The 22,414-nt window shown below is 47.1% G+C and overlaps 1 protein-coding gene across 3 annotated transcripts in view; it reads left to right on the top strand.

Moving 5' to 3' along the window:
* The window catches only part of CPXM2 (carboxypeptidase X, M14 family member 2), a 140,569-nt gene extending 118,667 nt beyond the window's left edge, over positions 1-21,902 (top strand). For all 3 annotated transcript variants that reach the window (XM_074338848.1, XM_074338849.1, XM_019742217.2), the window contains exons 8-14: positions 5,712-5,835; positions 7,050-7,246; positions 8,195-8,374; positions 10,865-11,162; positions 16,029-16,168; positions 17,869-17,968; positions 20,538-21,902. In XM_074338848.1, the coding sequence (XP_074194949.1) occupies positions 5,712-5,835; positions 7,050-7,246; positions 8,195-8,374; positions 10,865-11,162; positions 16,029-16,168; positions 17,869-17,968; positions 20,538-20,806 (1,308 nt within the window). In that variant the 3' untranslated portion in view covers positions 20,807-21,902. The remainder of the gene's footprint in view (positions 1-5,711; positions 5,836-7,049; positions 7,247-8,194; positions 8,375-10,864; positions 11,163-16,028; positions 16,169-17,868; positions 17,969-20,537) is intronic.
* Positions 21,903-22,414: the final 512 nt, after the last annotated feature.

Here is a 22,414-nt window from a genome sequence, read left to right on the forward strand (position 1 = left end):
CGCTAAAGAAATTGTCTTGCTGTCTTGCTCTTCAGAAATCACGATAATGTATTTGGACTTAAGGTTGGTGAATCATCCGGCCGTTCTACATCCTTGGGTGTTTACAGGCCTGTGCTCGCTGCTCCGTTTGCAGAGCACTTGCGTGTTAACTCAGCTGTGCCCCCCGGACATCTCAGGACAACGTTTCGAGCCCAGAAATTAGACAAATATCAACTCAGTGAGTGCAATTAATGTCAAAAGCAATAAAGCTAAAATGCATTTCAAATGAGCGAACTGCACAGAGTCCAGGTAGCTGGTGTCTTTAAATAGTGGTGGTGTGTGGAGAACCGGGGTTCTTTTCATACGGGGGGAGCTGGGGACCTGTGCTTCATTACCCAAGCGACTCTGGTCACCATCCTTGGTAGCTGTGAGAGCTAAGAGAAACCTTGGTATGGTGATACAGCCTCGCGGGTGATGCTGGATGACCCCGCCAGGGTCCCAGGCCCCAGCAGCACTCCACTGGGGAGCACCCATCAGTCCTGAAGAGCGCTCACGTGGGAAGTGATTTGCCACTTGGACCCCTGGCTCCTGGGGATGGGGATACAGCCGGCATGTTTAGCAGTTCCCCACATGGAGTCTGCTAGGTTACTGTAGAAATCCTACTTCAGGGGAAAAACAGTGTTAGTTTATCCCAGTGTTGAAAGAGATTTTACCGCAAACAAAGAAACAGCAGCAGGAACAGGAAGCGAAAATAGAAGAACTTATTGCCTGGGAAGGAGAAATTCCTGAGGATGTGTGTGACTCCTGTGTGCAGAAATATTTCTAGAGCAGTGACCTGTAGGCAGTGACCTATTCTTCCCTCGGGGGAGCCCCAGGTAGTTGGGGTGGGGAAGGAGCAGAGGAAGGAGAAAGTCGTACAAACACTAATATTATAAGGCAGAGTACGTGAATTATTCCCCGAGTGCTGAGTCCACAGTACGAGTCACGATTCATAATTGTTTAGTCATCTGTCTGTCTGCATGGATGTTACATCTCCTTCCGTTGGGACCACGAAGGCAGAGACTCTGTCATTTTATCATAAATCTGTAATGTGTATGAGATAAATATGTACGTTTGAGGTGGTCACAGGGGAGACCTTTGGGGAGTAGGAGGGAGAAGTGACTGCTTGCTTGGCCATGGTTGGGAAGTGGGTTGAGATGGGGCTGGCCATCGCCAGGGCCTGGGGCCAGGCTTGAGCAGGCAGAGATGGCAGGAAGGGCACTCTGAGCAGGGAGGGAAGCAGGAGCGATTGGCATGTTTCTAGAATAGTCGGCAGTCTGTTGAGAGAGGAAACTGGCCTGAGTGCTGGCAGAGGCTTTTGTACTGAGTGAGAATCAGAGGAGGTTTTTATATGAGCGGAGCTCAGGGCGATCAATTGAGAAGGTGTACGGAGAGCAGACCAGCGAGCACTGCCGAGTCCCCAGGAGAGGGACCGATCAGGCCTGAAGAAGGAGGAGGGGAGAGGCATTTCTGAGGTGCACTGGCTGGTCCTAGGTCAGCTGGAGTGAGCTGGGGAGAGAAAGGGGCCTGGCGTGCTTCTGACGGAGGGGACTACCTTCCACAAAGGGAGGAAAGTAGATGGTTCTGAGAAAGAGGTTAATGATTTGCCTTTGGTGTCGGGTATGGTGTTGTCAGGTTCTAAATGCTCAGGAAGTTCTGGTTGGTTGGCTGAGAAGCAGAGTGTGATGCACTAGAAAGAAGTAGAAACATGGGTTGGAAGGCAGCCAGTTAGTGGTGCTGATTTCCAGGGCAGCTAGGATGGTTGGGGCCTCAGGCTGTGGGCTAGCTTTCCCACCTGCTCCGTGCTCAGCCTGAGCCTGGGGGTGGGTGATGGTGGCAGCAAGCCAGGGCAGGGCAGCAGCCCCGCAGATCCGGACAAAGCCACTCCTCACCCATGGGGCACCTCTGACTCTGATTCTCTCCCCCCTGGAATTCCTTTTCCATTTGATCAGATGCAGTGTCTGTTTCTCAGGCAATGAGCAAAGACAGTGGAAGAGGACTTTTTCTCTTCTCTCTCTCTCTCTCTTTTTTTTTTTAACATTTTAATTCATTGGACAAACAGTATTGTATCAACATCAAATGCAAACCAAAAATCTAAAAGCGAGTCCTCCATGAACCCACTACCCTCAAGAATCAGCAGTTTTCATGTCCCCCAATTTCTACCCAGTGTTTGAATTTCTGTGTTCACAGAATTCATAAGATTTTGTTCAGATGATGGTTACATCTTTGCCCGGCTTTTGTCAGTTAATCCTGGACCATTAGCCAGTTTTCATGCTGTCTTCATAATTGTATTTGTAATGCCCCAGAATGTTCCAGTGAGTGGATGCATTATAATTCCTTCAGGTATCTTCCTGCTCTGGAGCATTTGGACATCTCCCAATTTTTAACAAATACCGAGAAAGTATGAAACATGCTACAGCAGGTGTGATCATGCATATACTTTTACCAGTATCTATGAACAATTTTCTTCTGATATATTGCTATAAACTGAATTACCAGAAAAAGGAACTTTTTCTTTTGTTTCCTTCAGGAGAGGAGGAAACAACAGATCCCAGCATTCAGTAGTTACAAGGATGGCAAACTTTATTCCCATCTCAGAGATGAGGAAATAGAGTCTTGACCAGGCTAAGGGTGTTGCAAACCCAGGTACTCTCTAAAGTGATGTTTCTCAACCTTGTTTCATTAGCGCCTGCCCACCCCCCACCCCAGAGGCTTCTTAGTTATCCTCCACCCATTATATTGAATACTAAGGAATAAGATTTTGTTGGATGGGGTTGAGCTTTAGAGGGCCACCAAGCATTGTAATATCTAAGACTTTTAGCCCCAAAGAGCCAATTTTCATCTCCTTGAGGGTGATGTCACCCCTATTGAAAATTCATACTCTACAGCCATGAAGAAAGAAAGTCCTTACTCTCAAGATCCATCGAGAACTAAACTCAAAAAAAACAAACCCCATCTTTGACTTTCAGGAATAACCAAGGTGGATCACTACTGAGGTCCTCGGTGGTGCTGGTGGCCACTGGAGAAACCAGAGGGCCACCGTGCAGAGAGAATTGTAAAGAACCTTTTTAAAGGAGATCCTTCATTCAAATACCTGTGTTGCCATTTTTCTGTGTGGGAAAGATGTTTGTAATAATAGCAATAATATGTTCTATTACCACCACACAAAGAAAAAAGCATGGCTGGTATAGAAACACTGTGACAGTAGGTAGAATATAAAGAGGTGACTCTGATAACTCATGCTGAGAGCATCCCAGACTGAGAGACTCTCCATGGCTAAGTGTGCATCCAAGGGAAGATGGGGTTTGTCTTTTTCCAGTGTCAAGGTCAAGTTCTCTAACACAGGTGGCATATTTCTTTGGCAGCTAATTGAAAGGGGGACGGGGGTAAGCACTACATGACAGCCAGGCTGTGTGCCAAGCGCTTGCATTCATTGCCTAGTTAAGGATAAGCCGAGCGACTGTGGCTGCAGAACTCGTTATTGATCTGAACGCAAGACAGTGGACCCCCTGCTGATCAGGATTTGCCCAGGTCCCTGCTCCTCTCTGAGAATGACTGTGCAATCAGCAGGGACTAGTTCACGGGGCCCCAACTCAGATGACGAGTGTGCTGTGGCCATCTTTCAGAGTGTGTCTCAGACAAAACAGGCAGCAGAGATGTGCTGTTTTTCACTGTTTTGTTGTACTTTCATGGACAGGTAAGAGCCCTTAGAGTCCAAAGCCCTGGCTCCACCTGGTACCAGTTTGGGACTCTGGACAAATCACTCAGTGTCTTTCTCGGCCTCGGCCTCCATATCTATAGAATGAGGACAGTCACCTCTGCTTACTTCACCTGGTGGTCATGGTGGTGAGAGTCAGGAGAGAAACAGAGCGCATTATTACTGTGATTGCTAACATTATTAGGGATGTTATCACCGTGTCTCTTATTGAAACGTGTTGCATCACAGACGTGGCTCCACTTCCACCCTGCACTGTCCATTGCTCTTGCTGGTGGGTGTAGAAGCTTCGTTTCCCTTGCGTATTTTTTTCTCCACTTCTGGTGGATTCCTGCTTTTGCCCTCTTGTGAACAAGAGTCCTTTATAGTCAGCGTCCTCTTTCTCTCACCTGGATACTGTAACACAAAGTGAGTTGTCATAAAGTGAAGTACATTTGCCCCCCAGGAGTGGTGAGAGAATTGGACCCTGAGTTCCTGACCAAGGCTGCACCTGTAACACCTCGTGGGTGTGTCATGAACACAAAGCCATAGCGGCTGTAAATCCCTCCAGTGCTTTAGAAATGCTCACTGATGCTCTTTAAATGCATTCCACACAGTTGCTGCAGAATGTAATATTATGAAAAGCAAGTGAAGCGCACAGCAATTTAACTTTATTTAGCATAAATTCTACATCGTACTGATTTTCTAGTTCTCAAAGATTTGAGCCCACCATAAAATGTGCGACAGACCTATTTATTTACAATTTACAAAGACATCTTATGGATAATTTGGTTGATCCAGAATCATTTGAAAGACGATTAGAGCACGTCCAAGTCCACGCTATCCCTCTGGGCCATGGCCTTTCTCTAGTCACCACCAACCCAGCTCCCACTCGTCTTTCTAAGGAATGAAGCCTTCCCTGATGGGCAGCTCAGCTCCTGGCAGGGATGCTCTTCCTTGCTGCTTCTACAGCATCTGAACTTCCCTCCTGTTCTTTAATACACTGTCATAGAATTGTCCCGTGAATGCCCCTGCCTCCACCTGAGCATGGGTAGTCTGATGCCTGGCTGAGATGTCCTTTGAATCAGATCTTCTTTCCAGTGGGAATTGCTAAACCATTTCTCCCAGCAAATCGAGGCTACATAACAGGTCACTCACAGGTCCTTGTTCAGAGATGGGAGGTAAGGCAGCCTCAGGGGGAGGGTGTCTCTGTCCTGCACCCCCGAGGGCAGTGTGCACTCCTGTTCCTCCTAGAGCCTTCCTTCCCTCCTTGGCAGCTGTTCTCATTCCTGCAGATGGCAGCTGTCAGTCTGATGAGCCAGACTTTAAAAGCAAAATTCAGAGAACAACACAAAACTATTTCACTTCCCTGTGGCAGCCTGCTTCCCCCGCCCTTAACCACCCGACACCCATTATCATGGCCTCCCTGTGTCCCCTTATCACCAAGAAAGTGGGTCATCGTAAGACTGCCATCGGTGGCTGCACTATAAGCTCCAGGAGGGCAGAATGGTGTCTCTTTCCTCAGCCTAACATCATAAATATTCATGAAATTATGAAAGAAAATTGATATTCAGTAATAAATATTTATTTAGGCCAGGATATAGAGATAAATGGCTCAGTCTCTCCCTTAAAGGATCTTCAGTCTAGTCAGGGGACAAAAGAAAACAGAAACCACCATGAAACAGTAATACCACAGCCAAGGGAGCTGCTAACCACCACCCAGGGGCATGATGACCACAACCAAAGGAAGTGATAGCCCAGCCAAGAAAGGGGATACCACAACCATGGTGGTGATAGCTACAACCCAGGGGTGCTGGGAGGACACAAGGCAAATGAATATTCCAGGCAGAGACGGCAGCACTGGTGCGTGTGGAGGATGGGGACACGCAATGGGCGGGACTGAGGGAGGGGAGCAGCAAGTGGCTGTCTTCTGGAGAGGTCTGCCCCCCTTGGTGTGTAGCCATCATTGCTTAGGTCCTTAATCCACTTTGTGTTCCAGCTGATGAAGGTTGTGAATGAAATGTGCCCCAATGTCACCAGAATTTATAACATTGGCAAGAGCCACCAGGGCCTGAAGCTGTACGCTGTGGAGATCTCCGACCACCCTGGGGAGCACGAAGTCGGTGAGGTCACCCCTCTGGGGTGCATCTGTCTCTTCATGTCCGGTGCCTTCTCAAAGAGCACAGTTCTCAAAGGCCACAGTTCACTCTGGGAGAACATTCATGAAACAGGGCAGGAACACTTCACATAGACAGATTCTGCAAAATTTGGTTCTGTGACCCTCTCGTCTTATGATATGGGTTGTCGACTTATTTAAGCTAGAAATCTTCTTTTCTCCAAAAGGACCATTTTTAATCCTGTTCTGCTCTGGACCAACCACACTAAGCAAAGAAGCAAATGGCCAGAGACAACTAGAATAGTCCTTTTCCAGAAGAAAGTTCTAGACTCCCTTGTCATCAATAACTCAAATTTGAGAAGCTCCCTAATTTTTTTTTTAAATTTCAATCCTATTTTCAAGTATTTTCTATTTTCAGCCGTTTCCCACCAGCCACTCCCGAGCCTGTGTTCTCCAGGTGAGAGGGACTTCTCTGATTTGCTTTTTGGTAAATCTGCGAGCCCTCTAGAAATCCCCTAATATTTAAGCTCAGAGATTTGTCTGATTCATTCCACTTCAACTCTCATCTGTATTTCAGGATTTCCTCTGAGGAGTTTCTTTTAAAGAGTAAGGGCTTATCTGCTGGTAAAATCCCATTTCTTCAAAAGCAGTGGCTTTGCCGATGAGGGGAGAAGTGTTATCAGTGCCTGCTGAGCGCTGATAAATTCCAACACGGAAAAAGCTGAGCTGGGAAGAGAAGAAGCTCGGACACCCTCTTACAAAATTGTGTGATTGCCGATGTGCCCTGCCGGACTGTTTTCTGCTTGTATTTGTTCATCTTGGCACCCATGTACAATTTAATAGGCAGTCCTTTTAAGAAAAAGAATTACCTTCCAGAAGAGAAAAATATAATTTCTATGGCTTGTGTTTAGTTTGTAAATTTAAACCCTTAACACTGTGTTCTTTCATCCTTGCTAAGTAAGAATAAACATTACCTTGTGGCTGATAGTCTCTAAGATTTTTCTACACATTTTCTTATTTACCTGACTATTTGGGAATTAAAACAACAACAACAACACAGTATCTATATAATTTTGGAGGTTTATTTGAAATAACAGGTAGGACTAATATTGTAAGTTTATATTATCCAGAGATTGTTTTTTTGTCTAGCACAATGTGATAAGGACGGTTTTGCTACAGGCATCTGATCTGAACCTGTACTTTTCCCATCTTTGAGTCAAGGTGAACCCGAGTTCCACTACGTGGCAGGGGCCCACGGCAACGAGGTGCTGGGCCGGGAGTTGATGCTTCTGCTCGTGCAGTTCCTGTGCCAGGAGTACTTGGCCGGGAACGCGCGCATCGTCCGCCTGGTGGAGGAGACCCGGATTCACATCCTGCCCTCTCTCAACCCCGACGGCTACGAGAAGGCCTATGAAGGGGTAATGGCGCCGGTCACCCACGGCTCGAAGCCCGCCCTTGGCGCTCTCTTGTTGAGTGTCTGCCTCTCTGCTGAGACAAGAGTTAGGAAAGATGCAACGCCGAAACGGAGACTTAGGGGCCCTGAGAGGTGGACGTGCCAACAGACTGGAGAACGGGGTGGTGAATAATCTTGTAACATATACAGTGAAAAGAACAGAACAGAGTAATGACGCCTGACATTGAGCAGTCTGTCAAGCCATGCACTGACCTTGAGGATTTCTTGTGATCCTCTCCTCAGTCCTCTGAGGGGAGTTGTTTGTTTATTATTTTGATATAGTGTTCATATTTCTTGTTCTGATTATGGTGTAGAGTTTGTATAGATTATACTTATGTGCAGAATATACATATGTAGGGAATTACGTATAGAATATAGTGAGTATTATCTGGGAATAAAATGAAAAGTTATACTTAACACAACGGTACCTACGATACAGAATTTTGGTTGTGTTTATTGGTACAAAGATTTAGGGATTTGCGAGGCCAGTTGGTTAGGGATTTGTGAGCAGGGCAGGGAGAATGCATTTAATGTGGTGGGTGTTGATACTACAGTGATGGACTCTTAGATCCATTACTACGGGTGTTTCATCCAACCAGTACATAAGCCCTCAGAGGAGAGAAGGGAGGAAGAAGGGACTGGATACTTTCTGAACACTGTCATGAGGTAGGGATCACTCTCTCTGTTCCCTCTTTGGAGTGATTTGGCTGTGTTCTCCATCATCCACCAAATAGCAATAGCAGGTATTTTGATAATTATCCTTTGGATGTTATCTTTGGGCCAGAGAGCACCTAGAGGCTTAGAGAAACACACTCAGGTGGAGATGGAGATGGACATGGAGGCATCTTGTGTGTGACAGTGTCAGCACTGCCCAGAAGTTGGTGGATTTCTCACATTCTGAATTGCCTCCCAGGGCTCTGAGCTGGGAGGCTGGTCCCTGGGACGCTGGACCCACGATGGGATTGACATCAACAGCAACTTTCCTGACTTAAACACGCTGCTCTGGGAGGCAGAGACCCGACAGAACATCCCCAGGAAAGTTCCCAACCACTACATTGCCATCCCTGAGTGGTTTCTGTCTGAAAATGCCACGGTGAGTAAAAATACCCCCTAATCTGTAGAGCAGTGGAAGGCCAAGGTTAACACCCATTGGTATTTGCAGAGGATGTGACATTTAAGCACAAGACAAACCATTTTTTTCTTTCATGTTTTCTCCAAAAGTAGAGAAGTGTGCTAGATAATAACTCCCTTTACACTTGGTATTTGAGGAGATTCTTCTTAGAAATCACTTAATTGTATTTCTTTACAACCACGCAGTGCTTCAACAAAAAAATCCCCCTGATTTGGGCATGTTTGTAACTCTCCTTATTACCTTCATCTTTGGTAGTTACACTGCTACGAAATTGTCCTTAGCCCTCACTGATTGCTTGACATGTCTTATTTTTATATATAACTCTCCATGGATTTATTACATGGGGTGCTTCCTCGGAAGGAAAAACACAATTGGGTGAGGTGTTTTCCCTAAGTTTCTTAGTCTTGTTTCCCAAAGAGTATGTTGTAGAATAAATAATTTTCACAAAGTTTCCCATGCCTTTTATTGCCTCCTCTGCCCATTGTCTTTACTGCTCATCTTTGATAGTATATGTCCCTCAAGAGATCTGCTTTGATGGCTATATGAGTTAGGGGTTAGGCTCAGTTGTGACAACAGAAAAAAACAAATAATGAGATAGAAGTTTACTTATTTTTTCACGTAAAAGGATCCTGGAGGCAGATGGTACACAGCTGGCCAAATGGAAGTCCCATGATCCTCAGGAACCAAAGACTTATCCATTTTCCTGCTTCCACCATGTTAGCATGTGACCTTCATCCTCAAGGTCATAATCCAAGATGGCAGTGGGTACTCCCGCTGTGATGTCTGTGGAGGAAGAGGAGAGAAAGGGTTAAAAGAAATAAGTCCTCCTCTCAGATAATTCAGTTAACTTGAAGAGGCATTCCTAGAATTCCTACGTAATACTTCTGTTTAAATCATTGGCCAGAATTTAGTCAAAAGATGGTATCAACCCACCACAGGGAAGGTTGGGAAATACTATATTTTAGGCAAGCACATCGCAAGCTCAGTTAAACCATTTCCAGTGTTTATTTATTTATTTATTTTATTATCGATTTTATTCTACTGGAATTATCTTCATAGGGATCAGTAATTTATGATAAATATTTGATTCATTGGTCAGTATTTGACCATATCAGGCTTTCTGATTTTTGTTTCTAATATTGTCATTTTTCCTCCCTCCCTCCCTTCCTCCCTCCCTCCTTCCTTCTTTCCTTCCTTCCTTCACCTTTCTTAATGTTTTATCATAAAAAAAAGTCAAACATACAAAATTAGAGAGAAAGCTGTAAGGGATTCCCATGTACCCATCTCAGCTTCTCATTGATCAATTCATGGTTCATCTGCACATTCACCAACTTTCTCCCCCTCCCCAAGGTTTTTGAAGCAAATATCAGGCATGATATCATTTCATTTGTAAACAGTTTAGTAAGTGTCTCTAAAATATTGGACTCTTTTGAAACTATAAATTATTAACATTATCATATCAAAATAAATTATTTCTTAATATAATAAAATGTCTAGCCAGTATTCACATTTTCACTGTTACCATTCTCCCTCCCTCTCCCCTCTCCCCCACCCCCAGTTTAAATCAGGATTCATATAAAGCCCATTCATTTTGATTGATATATAATATAAATGTTTTAAGTCTCATTGGAGTTACAGAGTTCATCTCTATCACTTTCTCTTTTTTTCCTGCAGTTTTATTGTTGTTGTTGTTGATCTTGTAGCAACTAGGTTATAAACAGCCAAATTGCCTCCTAGCGTTTTTCACTGTTTGGAAATACATCCCATTGTATTCTTGGGATGTCATGTAACATATCCCTCTGTGTTTCTTATAAATTGGTAGTGAGAATCAGAGGACACTAGGCTAATTAGAACAAGGGCTGGCAAACTCCAGCCTGTGGGCCATGTCCCCCACCCCAGGCTTGCTTTTGTCAATGGTGTGTATTGGAACACAGCCACGTTCATTCAGCTACATGTTGTCTGCGCAGAGAGTTGAGTAGTTACGACAGGCTGCAAATGCGTTCATACTACCTGGTCCTTTACAGGAGAAGTCTGGACTAAGGCTTCATCAAATTCAAGGTTGATATTTTTTTAGGTGTGTGTTCTTCTATCAGGAGACAATCATACTTGGCTATGTCTCTTTCTGTGCTCTTTGTAGCCATTGATGAATGCGCCTGACCCATTAATCCCCTGCAGTTGGAAAATGTTGATACTCAATCATTTCCTCTTTGTGCAGTCACTGGAATATTCCCACAAAAAGAAACTTTCCTGGATTTCTCTTTTTTACATTCATTTTCCCACAAAGTCCAGTTTTCCCAGGACCAATTTTGAAATTCTAAATTTTGTTAAGATTCTTTCATATAATGATTGTTTTTTCAACTATGTCCCTGTTTGGAAAGCTACCGTAGGGAGAGAAAGCAGTTTCCTTCTTATTTTATTTATCAAAGAGTGTTTAATTTGGAATGCTCACAGGTGGCAGTGGAGACCAGGGCAGTCATAGCCTGGATGGAAAAAATCCCCTTTGTGCTGGGCGGCAACCTGCAGGGGGGTGAGCTGGTGGTGGCATACCCCTTTGACATGGTGAGGTCTCTGTGGAAGACGCAGGAGCGCACCCCCACCCCGGATGACCACGTGTTCCGCTGGCTGGCCTACTCCTATGCCTCCACACACCGCCTCATGACAGATGCCAGGAGGAGGGTGTGCCACACGGAAGACTTCCAGAAAGAGGATGGGACTGTCAACGGGGCTTCCTGGCACACTGTGGCTGGAAGTAAGTCTCTGGTCATCCTGTGGTCCTCGTGGGGCCAAATGATAACGGACTGTGGGACAGGGAGGGACCCTGCAGGGCCATCTCCTGCTGACTGACTGTTATTCTTATTATCAGTATAATAGCCATCATGGTTAACCATTTACAAGTGCCAGCACTCTACATAGAACAGGGTGTGGCCTATCCCCGTTTTATAAGTGAGAGAACTGGGTGGGGCTTGGAGACCAGGAGGGATCTGCCCAAGCGAGAAAGGGGCAGAGCTGGGTCTGTTTGACTTCGTGGGCTGCTCTTAGCCACTGAGCATTTCGGATTTTATACGATCAGAGATGGGTACACATGGACTTAGGGGAAATGTTGGACCAAAAAGGAAACCCAGCAAAGGGGCAGAGTCCGTGCTGGTGCTGGCGCCGGGCTTTTTACCCACAGCTGTTCCCGTCCTGGGGGACGTCCCATGCTGTAAGCCCACAGAGGGGGCTGGATATTGAGGCCATGCTCCAGTGTGAAGTGACTTCCAGCTGCAGGTGTGTCCTGAGGCCCGACACGTAGTGAAGACAGTTTCACACATCTGTTCGCTCGAGGTCAGCAGCTGGTCTCTCAGCCCTTCCACGGCATCCGGTGGAAACCCCTCTGTGTGATGTGAGGATGTGGTGATGCTCCCGGCATTTACCCCGGACCAGAGAGGCTTCCAGTAGAGACTTCAGGAATTCAGAGGACCCTGTGGTCCAAGTTTTAGGATGAGTACTTTATTTGCTAGGCCAGGGCTGCTCTCAGCCCAAGCCTCCCAAATGAGGAGGGATAAGGGTGTCACATTCGCTAAGGTCCCTCTGTATGGGGATGGCAAGACCCTAAGCATATTGCTCGTTGCTTATTTTCTTCACTTTGTGATGGTTGGTCAAGCCACTGGTGAATTTGAAAAATATCCCGTGTCAGATAGACCTGGATTGAAGTTCTGGTTGCTGTGTGACCTTGGGCAAGTTACTTCAACTCTCTGACCCCTCATATTTTCCATTTGTAAAATGGGCATGATGATAACAGTGGTGATCCCGCTGGGGCTGTTGTGAGGATTGTGTAGGTGACAGATGTGGGTGTGCTGTCTGTCCAGCTTATCGGAAGCACTCAGTCGTGATAAGACCCCATCCCATGCTCATCCATCCCAACCCAACCTCTTTCATCAGCATATCTGTATTTTCTATTTCACTGTACTAATTAACTTTAATATTATTTTATTTTATCAGAGATTCAGCTTCCCATACTTTTCAGGTATATTTCCACCCTTGGGAAAATAAAAATTAAAAAAGTGGTAGAGATATTTATTCCCGTGACCATTTTAAAACATGTACAGAAAGCTTGCCAATTTTTTTCTTGCCAAGCAGACGTATTTTATTTATCTCCATCATGGCTTTTCTCTGTACAAAATAAGAAATATAAATGCAAATCCCTATCTATTAACATTTCTCTCTCTTTTTTTTTAAAGATTTTATTAGGGAAGGGGAACAGGACTTCATTGGGAAACAGTGTGTACTTCCAGGCCTTTTTTCCAAGTCAAGTTGTTGTCCTTTCAGTCTTAGTTGTGGAGGGTGCAGCTCAGCTCCAGGTCCAGTTGCCGTTGCTAGTTGCAGGGGGCGCAGCCCACCATCCCTTGCAGGAGTCGAACCAGCAACCTTGTGGTTGAGAGGATGCGCTCCAACAAATGGAGCCATCCGGGAGGCAGCTCAGCTCAAGGTGCCGTGTTCATCTTAGTTGCAGGGGGTGGAGCCCACCATCCCTTGCGGGACTTGAGTTGTTGAACTGGCAACCTTGTGGTTGAGAGCCCACTGGCCCATGTGGGAATCGAACCAGCAGCCTTTGGAGTTAGGAGCATGGAGCTCTAACTGCCTGAGCCACCGGGCCGGCCAGGAACATTTCTTAATGGCCAAAAAGCATTCTTGCTTTTCAATCCTAGCCCTAAAAACCTACAATGATCTTCACGTGAAATATCTGTTTATTTTTTTATGGCTGCTGTGACTAATTCGGGGACAGACACAGCTAGATTCATTAGCATCAGGTCAATAGTAACGTTTTGAAAAGTCGGCTGCCGCATCATCACATCAGCAGCATTTAATTTTTTCCTATCAATTATATTTTCCATTATTTCAGGGACTTTTGTGGCAGAGCCACGTGGTAGCTCCAGCCTCTTTAATCATTCTTCCTCCTGGCAGTGTGATGAAGTCTGCAGATTCATTTCTTTGTAGATTAATGAAATGCGATTTCTAATTTCCTTTCCTCCCCTCCTGCTCTGCTCCATCTTTTTGTTCAGGTCTTGCTCAGGCATTAGCACCGCACTGCCAGGCATTAGTGAATGGAGAGTGGGGCTGTTGAGAGCAGGGTTCAATGCTTCTCAAAATGCACATCATTTGTGGTGTGTGCGTGTCAACTCCAAAGTGGTGTTAGACCCTCTGTGTTCCTGCATCCTCCCGAAATGAAGGCAGATGTCATGATAGCATCGGGCACACAGAGCTACGTGTTCCGTATTGAAGCTTGTGACAAGAGCAGGATTCCAGGCAAGGAGACAACACAAAGGAATGTCTCGCCGTCCCCAGCAGGGACCAAAGGCTCGGGAGGAACTATCTGGGTCACAGCATCTTGCCCACACGGTTTGCTTCTGAAGCCAGTCTTTGCCAAGTATTCTCTGTTACAAGACATTTGCTGAAGCTCTGGAAGTGAGCAGCATAGTGTCTGCCCAGGTTTCTCAGTGTTCTTCCGGTTTCATATCATGTGGCCCAATTTTCTAGTGCTTCCAGGGCTTGGAAGACACATGTTGCAAAATAGCAGGCCCACTCCAGAGTTTGAAGTATCACATTTATTTATTTCAGTACTAATGGGCATAAAAGGTTGGGATAGGATGTTTTATGTGCACAGAGGAGCCCAGCCCTCCCGGGATGTCCCACCTGTGCGAACTAGTGGACATGCTATGTTCTCTGCAATTCCATACTTCAGTTCTACTGTGTGAGTTGACCTGGCATTTTGACCAACCTTCTTTAACCAGACCAGGCCCTGCCAAGGATGTTCTATTAACTTGACACTGTCCCACCCTGCCGTGCCACTGCTCTCACTTCCTTGTTTATCACAAATGTTACAGCTGATGACAGGTGAATGGTTTGACTCTGGTAGAGAGAGTGACCATATTTTGGTACCATTTTGCCTGTGACATTAGCAATTAGGCAGCAGACTGATATAGAATTGCTCTTGACACCCAAAGCCATGATTTTTAATCAGACATTTATACTGAGTGATTCATCACTTAGCATAATGGCGAGCTAAGTGAGAAGGAAGGGCGGACAGGGAGGGGAGGACAGAGGTGGGTCAAATCGCAGGAGGAACCTCCTCTTTTTCCTGGTCAACACAGAGAAACCCAACGCACCCGCTTCCACTCTCTGTAGCCCTAACCCTCAGAATCCATGGGGGGCTCATGAGAAGTACCTTCTGCTGGGTGAGCGCTTCCTGGTGGTCACACACAACTTCACTGCAATGTGTCTTGCTGATCACCCTGTTCTCCAAAAACAAAGGTGTTGGGGAAAGAACCCCTGGAACTTTATGCCGTCTAACATTCATTTATTCATTTCCTGGATATAAGATACTATAGTGGGTTGAATGGTGCCTCCCCCCAAAAATGCATGCTTACTTCCTAACCCCCAGGACCTGTGGATGAGACCTTATTTGGAAAGTGGGTCTTTGCAGCTGTAATTAAGAGTCTCAAGATGTTGAGGTCATCCTGAGTTGCCTGGTTGGGCCCTAAAATCATTAACAAATGTCCTTACGAGGGACGGAAGAGGAGGAGAAGACACAGAAACAGGGGAGGAGACCATGTGGAGACAGAGGCAGAGATTGGAGCGATGCAACCACAAGCCAAGCAATGCCAGGGGCCATCAGAAGCTGGAAGTGGTAGGAAGGGTCCTCCGCTAGAGTCTTCGGATGGCACATGTCCCTGCTGACACCTAGATCTCAGACTCTGGCCTCTAGAACTGTGGGAGAATACATTTCCATTGTTTCAAGCCCCCCAATTTGTGGCCATTTGTAACAGCAGCACTAGGAGATGAATACAGGCACCGACTCCCTGCCAGGCTGGGTCCTTCACATCTGTTGCAGTCGTGTCAGGAGCACCAGGCTCATCTGCTTTCAGGCTTAGTGGTGAGCGCACGTGCCCTATAGCCCCCAGCAGCTGTGCTCTGTTTGAAGATAAGAACAAGGGCCTGTCACACACACCTAAGTTCAAAGCCTGCCTCTCGCCCTTTCCAGACACATGATTCTGGACACACTCCTTAACTGTTCTCTGCCTCGATTTTCTTATTTGTAAAATGGTGCTATTCTGCCTCCCTCTCTGCTGGGTTTGCGGAGCAGATTAAGTGACTAGTGGACACAGAGTGCTAGGTCCTGGTTTATGAAACGCACAGAGGTAACTGGTCTGGATAGCTATTTTTAGGAAATAGAAGAGTGCTGTAGAGCTGTAGCTGAGAGCAGCATAACTACAGAGGTAAATTTAAATACTAAAAATCCATACTGTTAATGAATGATACCCTTATTCCAAAAGTAGTGTTAAACCGAGATTAAGAAATAAAAGGATTTTACCTAAAAAGCTCCTTTTGTCAGAGGTGCTGTCTCTCATATGTGCCTATCTTCCCCATAAACCATTCCACCTGCATCTTCACCCTCTCTCAGCTCCCCTACCCCTTCCCTCAACACTTGCCCTAATTAGTTTTTTATCTGTAGTAGATACTTGCTACCTCCTTGTTCAAATGAAGCCTTTTGAATCCTGTTCTTGAATGTTCTTGCAGTCTCCTCGGTGCCATTTTGAGCCTTGGTCAGTTACATGTTGTCCGGTTGGCTTGGCAGGTCTCAACGATTTCAGCTACCTTCACACAAACTGCTTCGAGCTGTCCATCTACGTGGGCTGTGACAAATACCCACACGAGAGCGAGCTTCCTGAGGAATGGGAGAACAATCGGGAATCATTAATCGTGTTCATGGAGCAGGTATGGCCTGGGCACACGGCTGTGATGGGAGCCTCGCTAAGGAACGAGGCCCTTGTGACGGCTGAAAGTGAGAGATCATGCTAGTGAGTCGGACTGCGGCCATCGTCCTGGGCTGGCCACTGCAGAGTGGGAAGGAACCATTGTCTGTTTGCACTTGATTGGACCCGAGAAAGCGAGCTCTAAGTCAACGTTGATTGCACTCATGCTGAGTGAGACTTATTCATGCTGAGTGAGAACTAGATTGGGGGGTTTTCAGCTGCTGCTGTGTGGAAAGGTGGGTGACATGTGTCCGAGCCAGCGTGCCCAGGCCCCATGTATTAGTATGCCAGGGCTACATAACAAAATATGCAGGCTGGGGGGCCAAAACAACAAATTACAGTTCTGGTGGCTTGAAGTAAGTCCAAGATGAAGGTGTCAGCAGGTTGGTTTCACCCTTAGGCCTCTCCTTGGCTGGGAGCTGGCTGGCCTCCTTCTTACTATGTCCTCACGTGGGCTTTTTCCCATGGGCATACACTCCCTGTGTGTCTATGTGTCCAAATTTCCTCTTGCACCCCCGACCCGTTCCTCCTGCTCTCAAGGACACGTCCATCTTGTAGCACTGAGTAAACCAGTTCCAACTAGGTGCTAAAACTAACTGAATAGCATCCATGCCTCACTGAGGAACAGACTAACTGGAAAGCAGAGGAATAAACAAAAAGGAAGGCCCAACCTCAGTTATGCTCGTATGACTGTACCCTGATTCCCACCCATGACGGAGTAAGATCCTGAGGCTGTACACCGAGGCTGCCCCTGGTCCCCTGGGCAGCGTAGATGAGTCAGACAAGGCATCTAGCCAATGGCTTGGGCTGCCAGCTCCCTGTACCTGCAGCTCCACACCAGTGGCAGGGGTCGGCCCTGGGCACTAGCACTCAGGAAGGTCGTGGGAGGGTTGGTGCAGCCCACTGTGCACTATCCTGTCACAGAGGGTGTGAACTTGCGCTTCGCCCTTTGGGAAGCCATGAGCACACTTACTGTCCCCTCCCTGGAACTTGTTGAGGAAAGGCGCTTTTTCATTTCATCTAGGAAAAGAGAGACGGCCCTAATCCTTCAAAGATCGTGGTCCCAATTTGCCAAAGAGCCTCATATGGGTTCAAAGCCCAGGCATAGTATTAGGCATGAAGAATGTCGTTGGCAATGATGGCATGTCACCTTGGATTCTCACATCTTACCACAGATAGGAAACTGAGGCATGGGGTTCAGAACTGATGTGTCATGTGACACAGCTAATCAGTGGGAGGGCCCTGTAAACTGAGTTGTTGTTTGTCTGTGACTGTTTTCTTTTCTCTGACTCTTAAGTCATGAAGTCGACGTATTAAGTCTATATAGTCCAGGAAAGTCAAAATCAATGTGCCTATAAAAAGTTAAATTCCATTTTCAGTGATATGTTTTTTGTTTTTTTTTGTTTTTTCATGAGCCATCTCAGATCCTAATATTTTTTAAACCTCTGAAAGATTTTCACTCCAATGGAAGACTCCTGGTGCAGACTCATAAGGAGTGCCGACGTTTACACATCAAATCCACACAGAGCTTTTGAGCTAGGCATGGCTTCATGAGGGTTCTTGGTGACACTGGGCTGGCCTCAGGTTCTTAGTTCTCACTGTGCTGGTTGGGTGGGAAGAGTCAGTGAGCTCACCCCATGTCTCATCATGTTTGCCGAGCAGGTTCACCGCGGTATCAAAGGCGTGGTAAAGGATTTACACGGAAAAGGAATTCCAAATGCCATTATCTCCGTAGAAGGTATCAACCATGACGTTCGAACAGGTAACTGCAAATAGGAAATATCCACTTTCTGGAAGTATTTGAATGAATGAATGAATGAATGAATGAGTGAGTGAGTGAATGGATGGATGGATGGACATTGCATGGTGGTTCATAGACCGTGCAGTGAGTGGCTGAGCTGGGATGGGAGCCAGCTCACGTCCAAGTGCAGTGCCCCTTCCCTTACCCCATGCTGTTCCTCCTGTAGAGCAGGAGGGGCCTTTCCCCCCAAAATTGTCCTCATCCCTGTCTTCCCAAAACATCCCAATTTGACCTGTGAGAAAACGGAGACCCTGGTACATTAGGACGGAATAAGGCTGGGACTTAGACCTGGCCATGTGTTCTTCAGTGCCAGGTCGCCTGCCAGCATGCCCCGTACAGAGGCCAGTTATTACTTAAATGGGCGAAATGTATCTGAGATGCCACAGAGTAGCAGACTACTGCTGTCACACCCTCACACATCTCACTCTTTCCATGCAGTTGCCTATTTCTTCCCTCAGCAATATCTTCACACTGCGTAGCATGGCATTTGGTACATACTAGCCCCTCATAGGTATCCATTGATTCGTTTGTTTATTCATTTATTCAACAAATGCAGACTGCAAACCCATAACAGGCCAGATGCATGCGAGGTGCCCGAGGTCATCATGTATGAAAGAGGCTGTTTGATCAGCTGTCATTGGGCTGTATTTTAAGCATTGCTAACGAGTGCCTTCAAAAGAGTGATTCACAGGAGGCAGGAACATCCCTTGGATTATTAGGCCTTGTGCATATGGTGAGAAAACACGAGGGTTTTGAAATGGAGTGGGACATAAAAATCCCGGGGCCCCACACACCAGCAGCGAGCTCTGCCTAATGAGCTCTGGATTTCAGGTCCCTGTAATCAAGGAGACTGTTTTGATAAGCTTATGGGAAACGCGTGTCCCATTGCCTTTATTTCCCCCCTAAATAATTTCCCCGTGCGTACTCATGGGAAATGGATTCCATACTTTACGCATGGAGGTTTACTGTGTTTGTTTCAGTGTCTTTCAGTGCTCAATGTCAGCTCTGAATTTGCCTTGATTTCTGTCTGAGGCTTATGTGATCTGACATGTTTTATTTCAGGAGGGATTTTGCATAAAATAAACAGGGGTATTAAATGCAGTTCCACAGGGAGAGAAGCTAGTAAGAATGCTTTCTAAATGCATGAAATATGTTGACCAGCACCTGGCTCAGAATGCCTCGTGACTGTCCCATGCTTGGTCAGGACACTCACCTGATCTGCTAGCAAATGACCTTCACTGGGGCCAGGGTTGTCCCTTCTGTCCACCACTGCCAAGCGACTCCAGCTGTATGTCGACCTCCCCTCTGCAGCGGCATGGAACACTCGCACCTGGACAGACCTGACCACTTGCCGGGACAGTAACTCATCAGTGGTTAAGACCTGACATACCCAACTTCTTGGGTTAATAAGACATTTGTCTTCATCCCACTGAATCGAACTGGCGTTACTTGGGGATGCGCCATATGAAACACACTGTTAAGTGCAGAAGAGTAAGCGTAAGGAGCCCACACTCTAACACATGGCCAGGACAGGAAGAGGAGGACACGTGATCTGGTAGGAGGACAGGGGGACATGCGAAGGGCTGGCTCCTTCAGGTTTGCTCGGGAGCTGTAGGGCCCAGAGAGATGTCTCAAAGGGGGAACTGCATTGTGAGGTGCAGGCTGTCTGACCGCAAGATGAAGACAGCTTGATGGGCTCTTACCTTCTGAAAAAGCCATGAAATGGCATTGGATTCAGTTGAAAACCTTGCATTTTCACTAAAGGAAGACGCAAGGTGCAGGGCTGAGAAGTACCAGGGAGGCCCCTACCTAAGTAGTGCACCGGGGCTCTCACACCGAGTCCTGTTTACCAGGGAGCAGGCTGCGTGACGTGTGGCAAACAACGGCCAGCATACTTCATTTTTCTCACATCCTGTGCTCTCGTGACGGGGGCTCAGCCTTGCACCACCCATGTTTGACTGCTCATGGAGCTCCAAGTTTCTCTTGGACCCGGACGTGGAATAAGGGCCGTGGAAGTACAGTTACCAGGGCCTCCTCCCAGGTGTTGGCCCTTGTCCTGTGTTGTGCGTCCCTTGTCTTTTCAGAAGTGAGGAGCCCCACCCCTAAATTACTATTCTATATTTATAGCCACGCTAAGGAAAGCCAGGAAGCCATACACCAATGGCTTTTCAAGATGGCGTTTTGTGGTGAGGGCCTACCGTTTGGAAATTCAAGTTCATAATGAATGGAGTATATTGTCAGGGAGAAAGGAGTGTTAGTGATTATTTCTCCATCTCTGCTCATGTGTATTAACACTGTGGGGAGTCTACACCCCAAGCCCCTGCCTGTTAAAACCATTAAGGGGGCTTCCAAAGAGGAAAACATCTTGACTTCCCAAGTGCATGACGAACTTGCAGCTGCAGGGGCTTGAATTCCACACGGCCTGCCTCTGAGTCTCTCTCTGGCCAGGGGGCTGGTCGTGGAATCACAGGGCTGGTAGTCTCTGCATTAGATACGAGTTGCTCTGAGTTCCTCTGTTTCCTTTTCACAGCCAGTGACGGGGATTACTGGCGCCTCCTGAACCCCGGAGAGTATGTTGTCACAGCCAAGGCGGAAGGTTTCACCTCGTCCACCAAGAACTGCATGGTTGGCTATGACATGGGGGCCACTCAGTGCGACTTCACTCTCAGCAAAACCAACCTGGCCAGGATCAGAGAGATCATGCAGAAGTTCGGGAAGCAGCCGGTCAGCCTGCCAGCCAGGCGGCTGAAGCTCCGGGGGCGGAAGAGACGACAGCGAGGGTCACCTCCCAACGCTTGAGACACATCCCAGACCCCTGCAAATTAAACCACCCCCGGTCATAGTTCCATAGAGGACTTGCTCCCCGATGTTTGCTCTGTAATTCAAGAAGGCCTAGGAGAATGTGTGCATGGCAAGGCTGGTCCCAAAGGGGGGGCTGAAGGCTTAGGACATTTTCTTCTCTTTGTTCCCTTGTATCCAAATAACTTGGGCAGAGTGGCAGAGAAAGGCTGGCTGGTGTGAGAGAATTCAGCAAGTCAATCGAATCAGAGAGCGGGGGAAGCTTGCCTGCTTGGGCCTCCTGGCCGCCACAGGAAACCAGTGCTTCCCGTTTGCATTTGCGTGAAAGCAAGTTCTCCGTGTATTTGCAATGTGCACGCTAAATTGTAGCAATACTGGGGCCCTGCAATCCCCAATGTCACCATTTGAGATGCTCCTGGGCATTCCAAGAGAATCCACCCTCTTGGCCCCAGGACATACTAAGCTGCAGCAAATCAGTTCTGCATTCTGTTAACAATAGAGACATCACCAAGCGAGCTCAGTCAGCCTCTGGAGTCAGGTTTAGTTTCCTTTTCAACAAAAGCTCGTGCTCATAAAAGAGGAGACAGGCTGAAATAATTTAAGTGATGGGTGGGCAGCAGGCGTGCACTAGGGCTGGGCCGGTGGCTTGCAGACTGGGTTTCCAGAGAACCGTCCCCAAATGTCCTGCTGCTCTGGTAGCCCTGGGGGCGCCCTGGGCGGGGACTGCAGCAGGTGCCGGCCTTCCTAAGGAACCAGATCCTTCAGCCCTGCTCCTCAGTGACCTGCTAGGACTTGAGAAGAGCTGGAAGGAGGCTCACCTGCAACCCTCTCTGCTCCGGCTGTCCTCCTTTCCTGGAAATGAGCACTCCTAAACTGGCCTGATGTCACTAGGGGAGTGGTTTTTGATATCGGAATACCAGACCTTCCAGATTGCACTAAATCTGATGAAAGGCTCTTAGAGTTATCTGTGGAGTGTTGGTTCAGGAGGGGCTATTGAATTACCATACAAGAAAACAATTTGTCCCACTTTTTTTTAATTAATGTTGCTGCCTCACTGACCTGGGAAGGATGAGAAAAATAAAAAAAAAGCAAACGATATGATGCTTCCAGTGTGTGGTTTTCCTGAGTACACTCGCCGCCCCCACCCAGTAGGGCCGGCCGGAAAGCTTTCGAGACGGGTTCCCTGCAGCTTGATTCCTCAGCTGAGCTGATTCCAGAAGGCCATTGAAGCTCTTCCTCCTGCCTGTCTGTCTCCTGCCATGTAAACAAAGCTCCAAGTTCACAGCCAAGGCATAAGGAGTCCAGGGAAAATTAGAAAAAAGAAATCAGAGAGGTGGGTGAATCTTCTGGTGCCTTCTGGGGCACGCCGAGGAGAATGACAGGTCATGAGAGCTAAGGGGCACCTCCAGATCAACGAGTTCCAGGACAGCACCCAGCTTTCCTCTCGCAGACCGACTCTGATTTATCAGTAGTAGTTGCTTGGAGCTCTGTGTTAAGGATTCTGAGGCAGAGTCCTGGCTCAGTGGGAAAGAATACCGCAGCTTATCAGCTGTGTGTGTTATGGGGATGGGAAGGGGTGAGAGCGGGGAGACCTCAAACTTCCATCTT

Source organism: Rhinolophus sinicus, linkage group LG07, assembly GCF_036562045.2.
Source record: "Rhinolophus sinicus isolate RSC01 linkage group LG07, ASM3656204v1, whole genome shotgun sequence".
Classification (NCBI taxonomy): domain Eukaryota; kingdom Metazoa; phylum Chordata; class Mammalia; order Chiroptera; family Rhinolophidae; genus Rhinolophus; species Rhinolophus sinicus.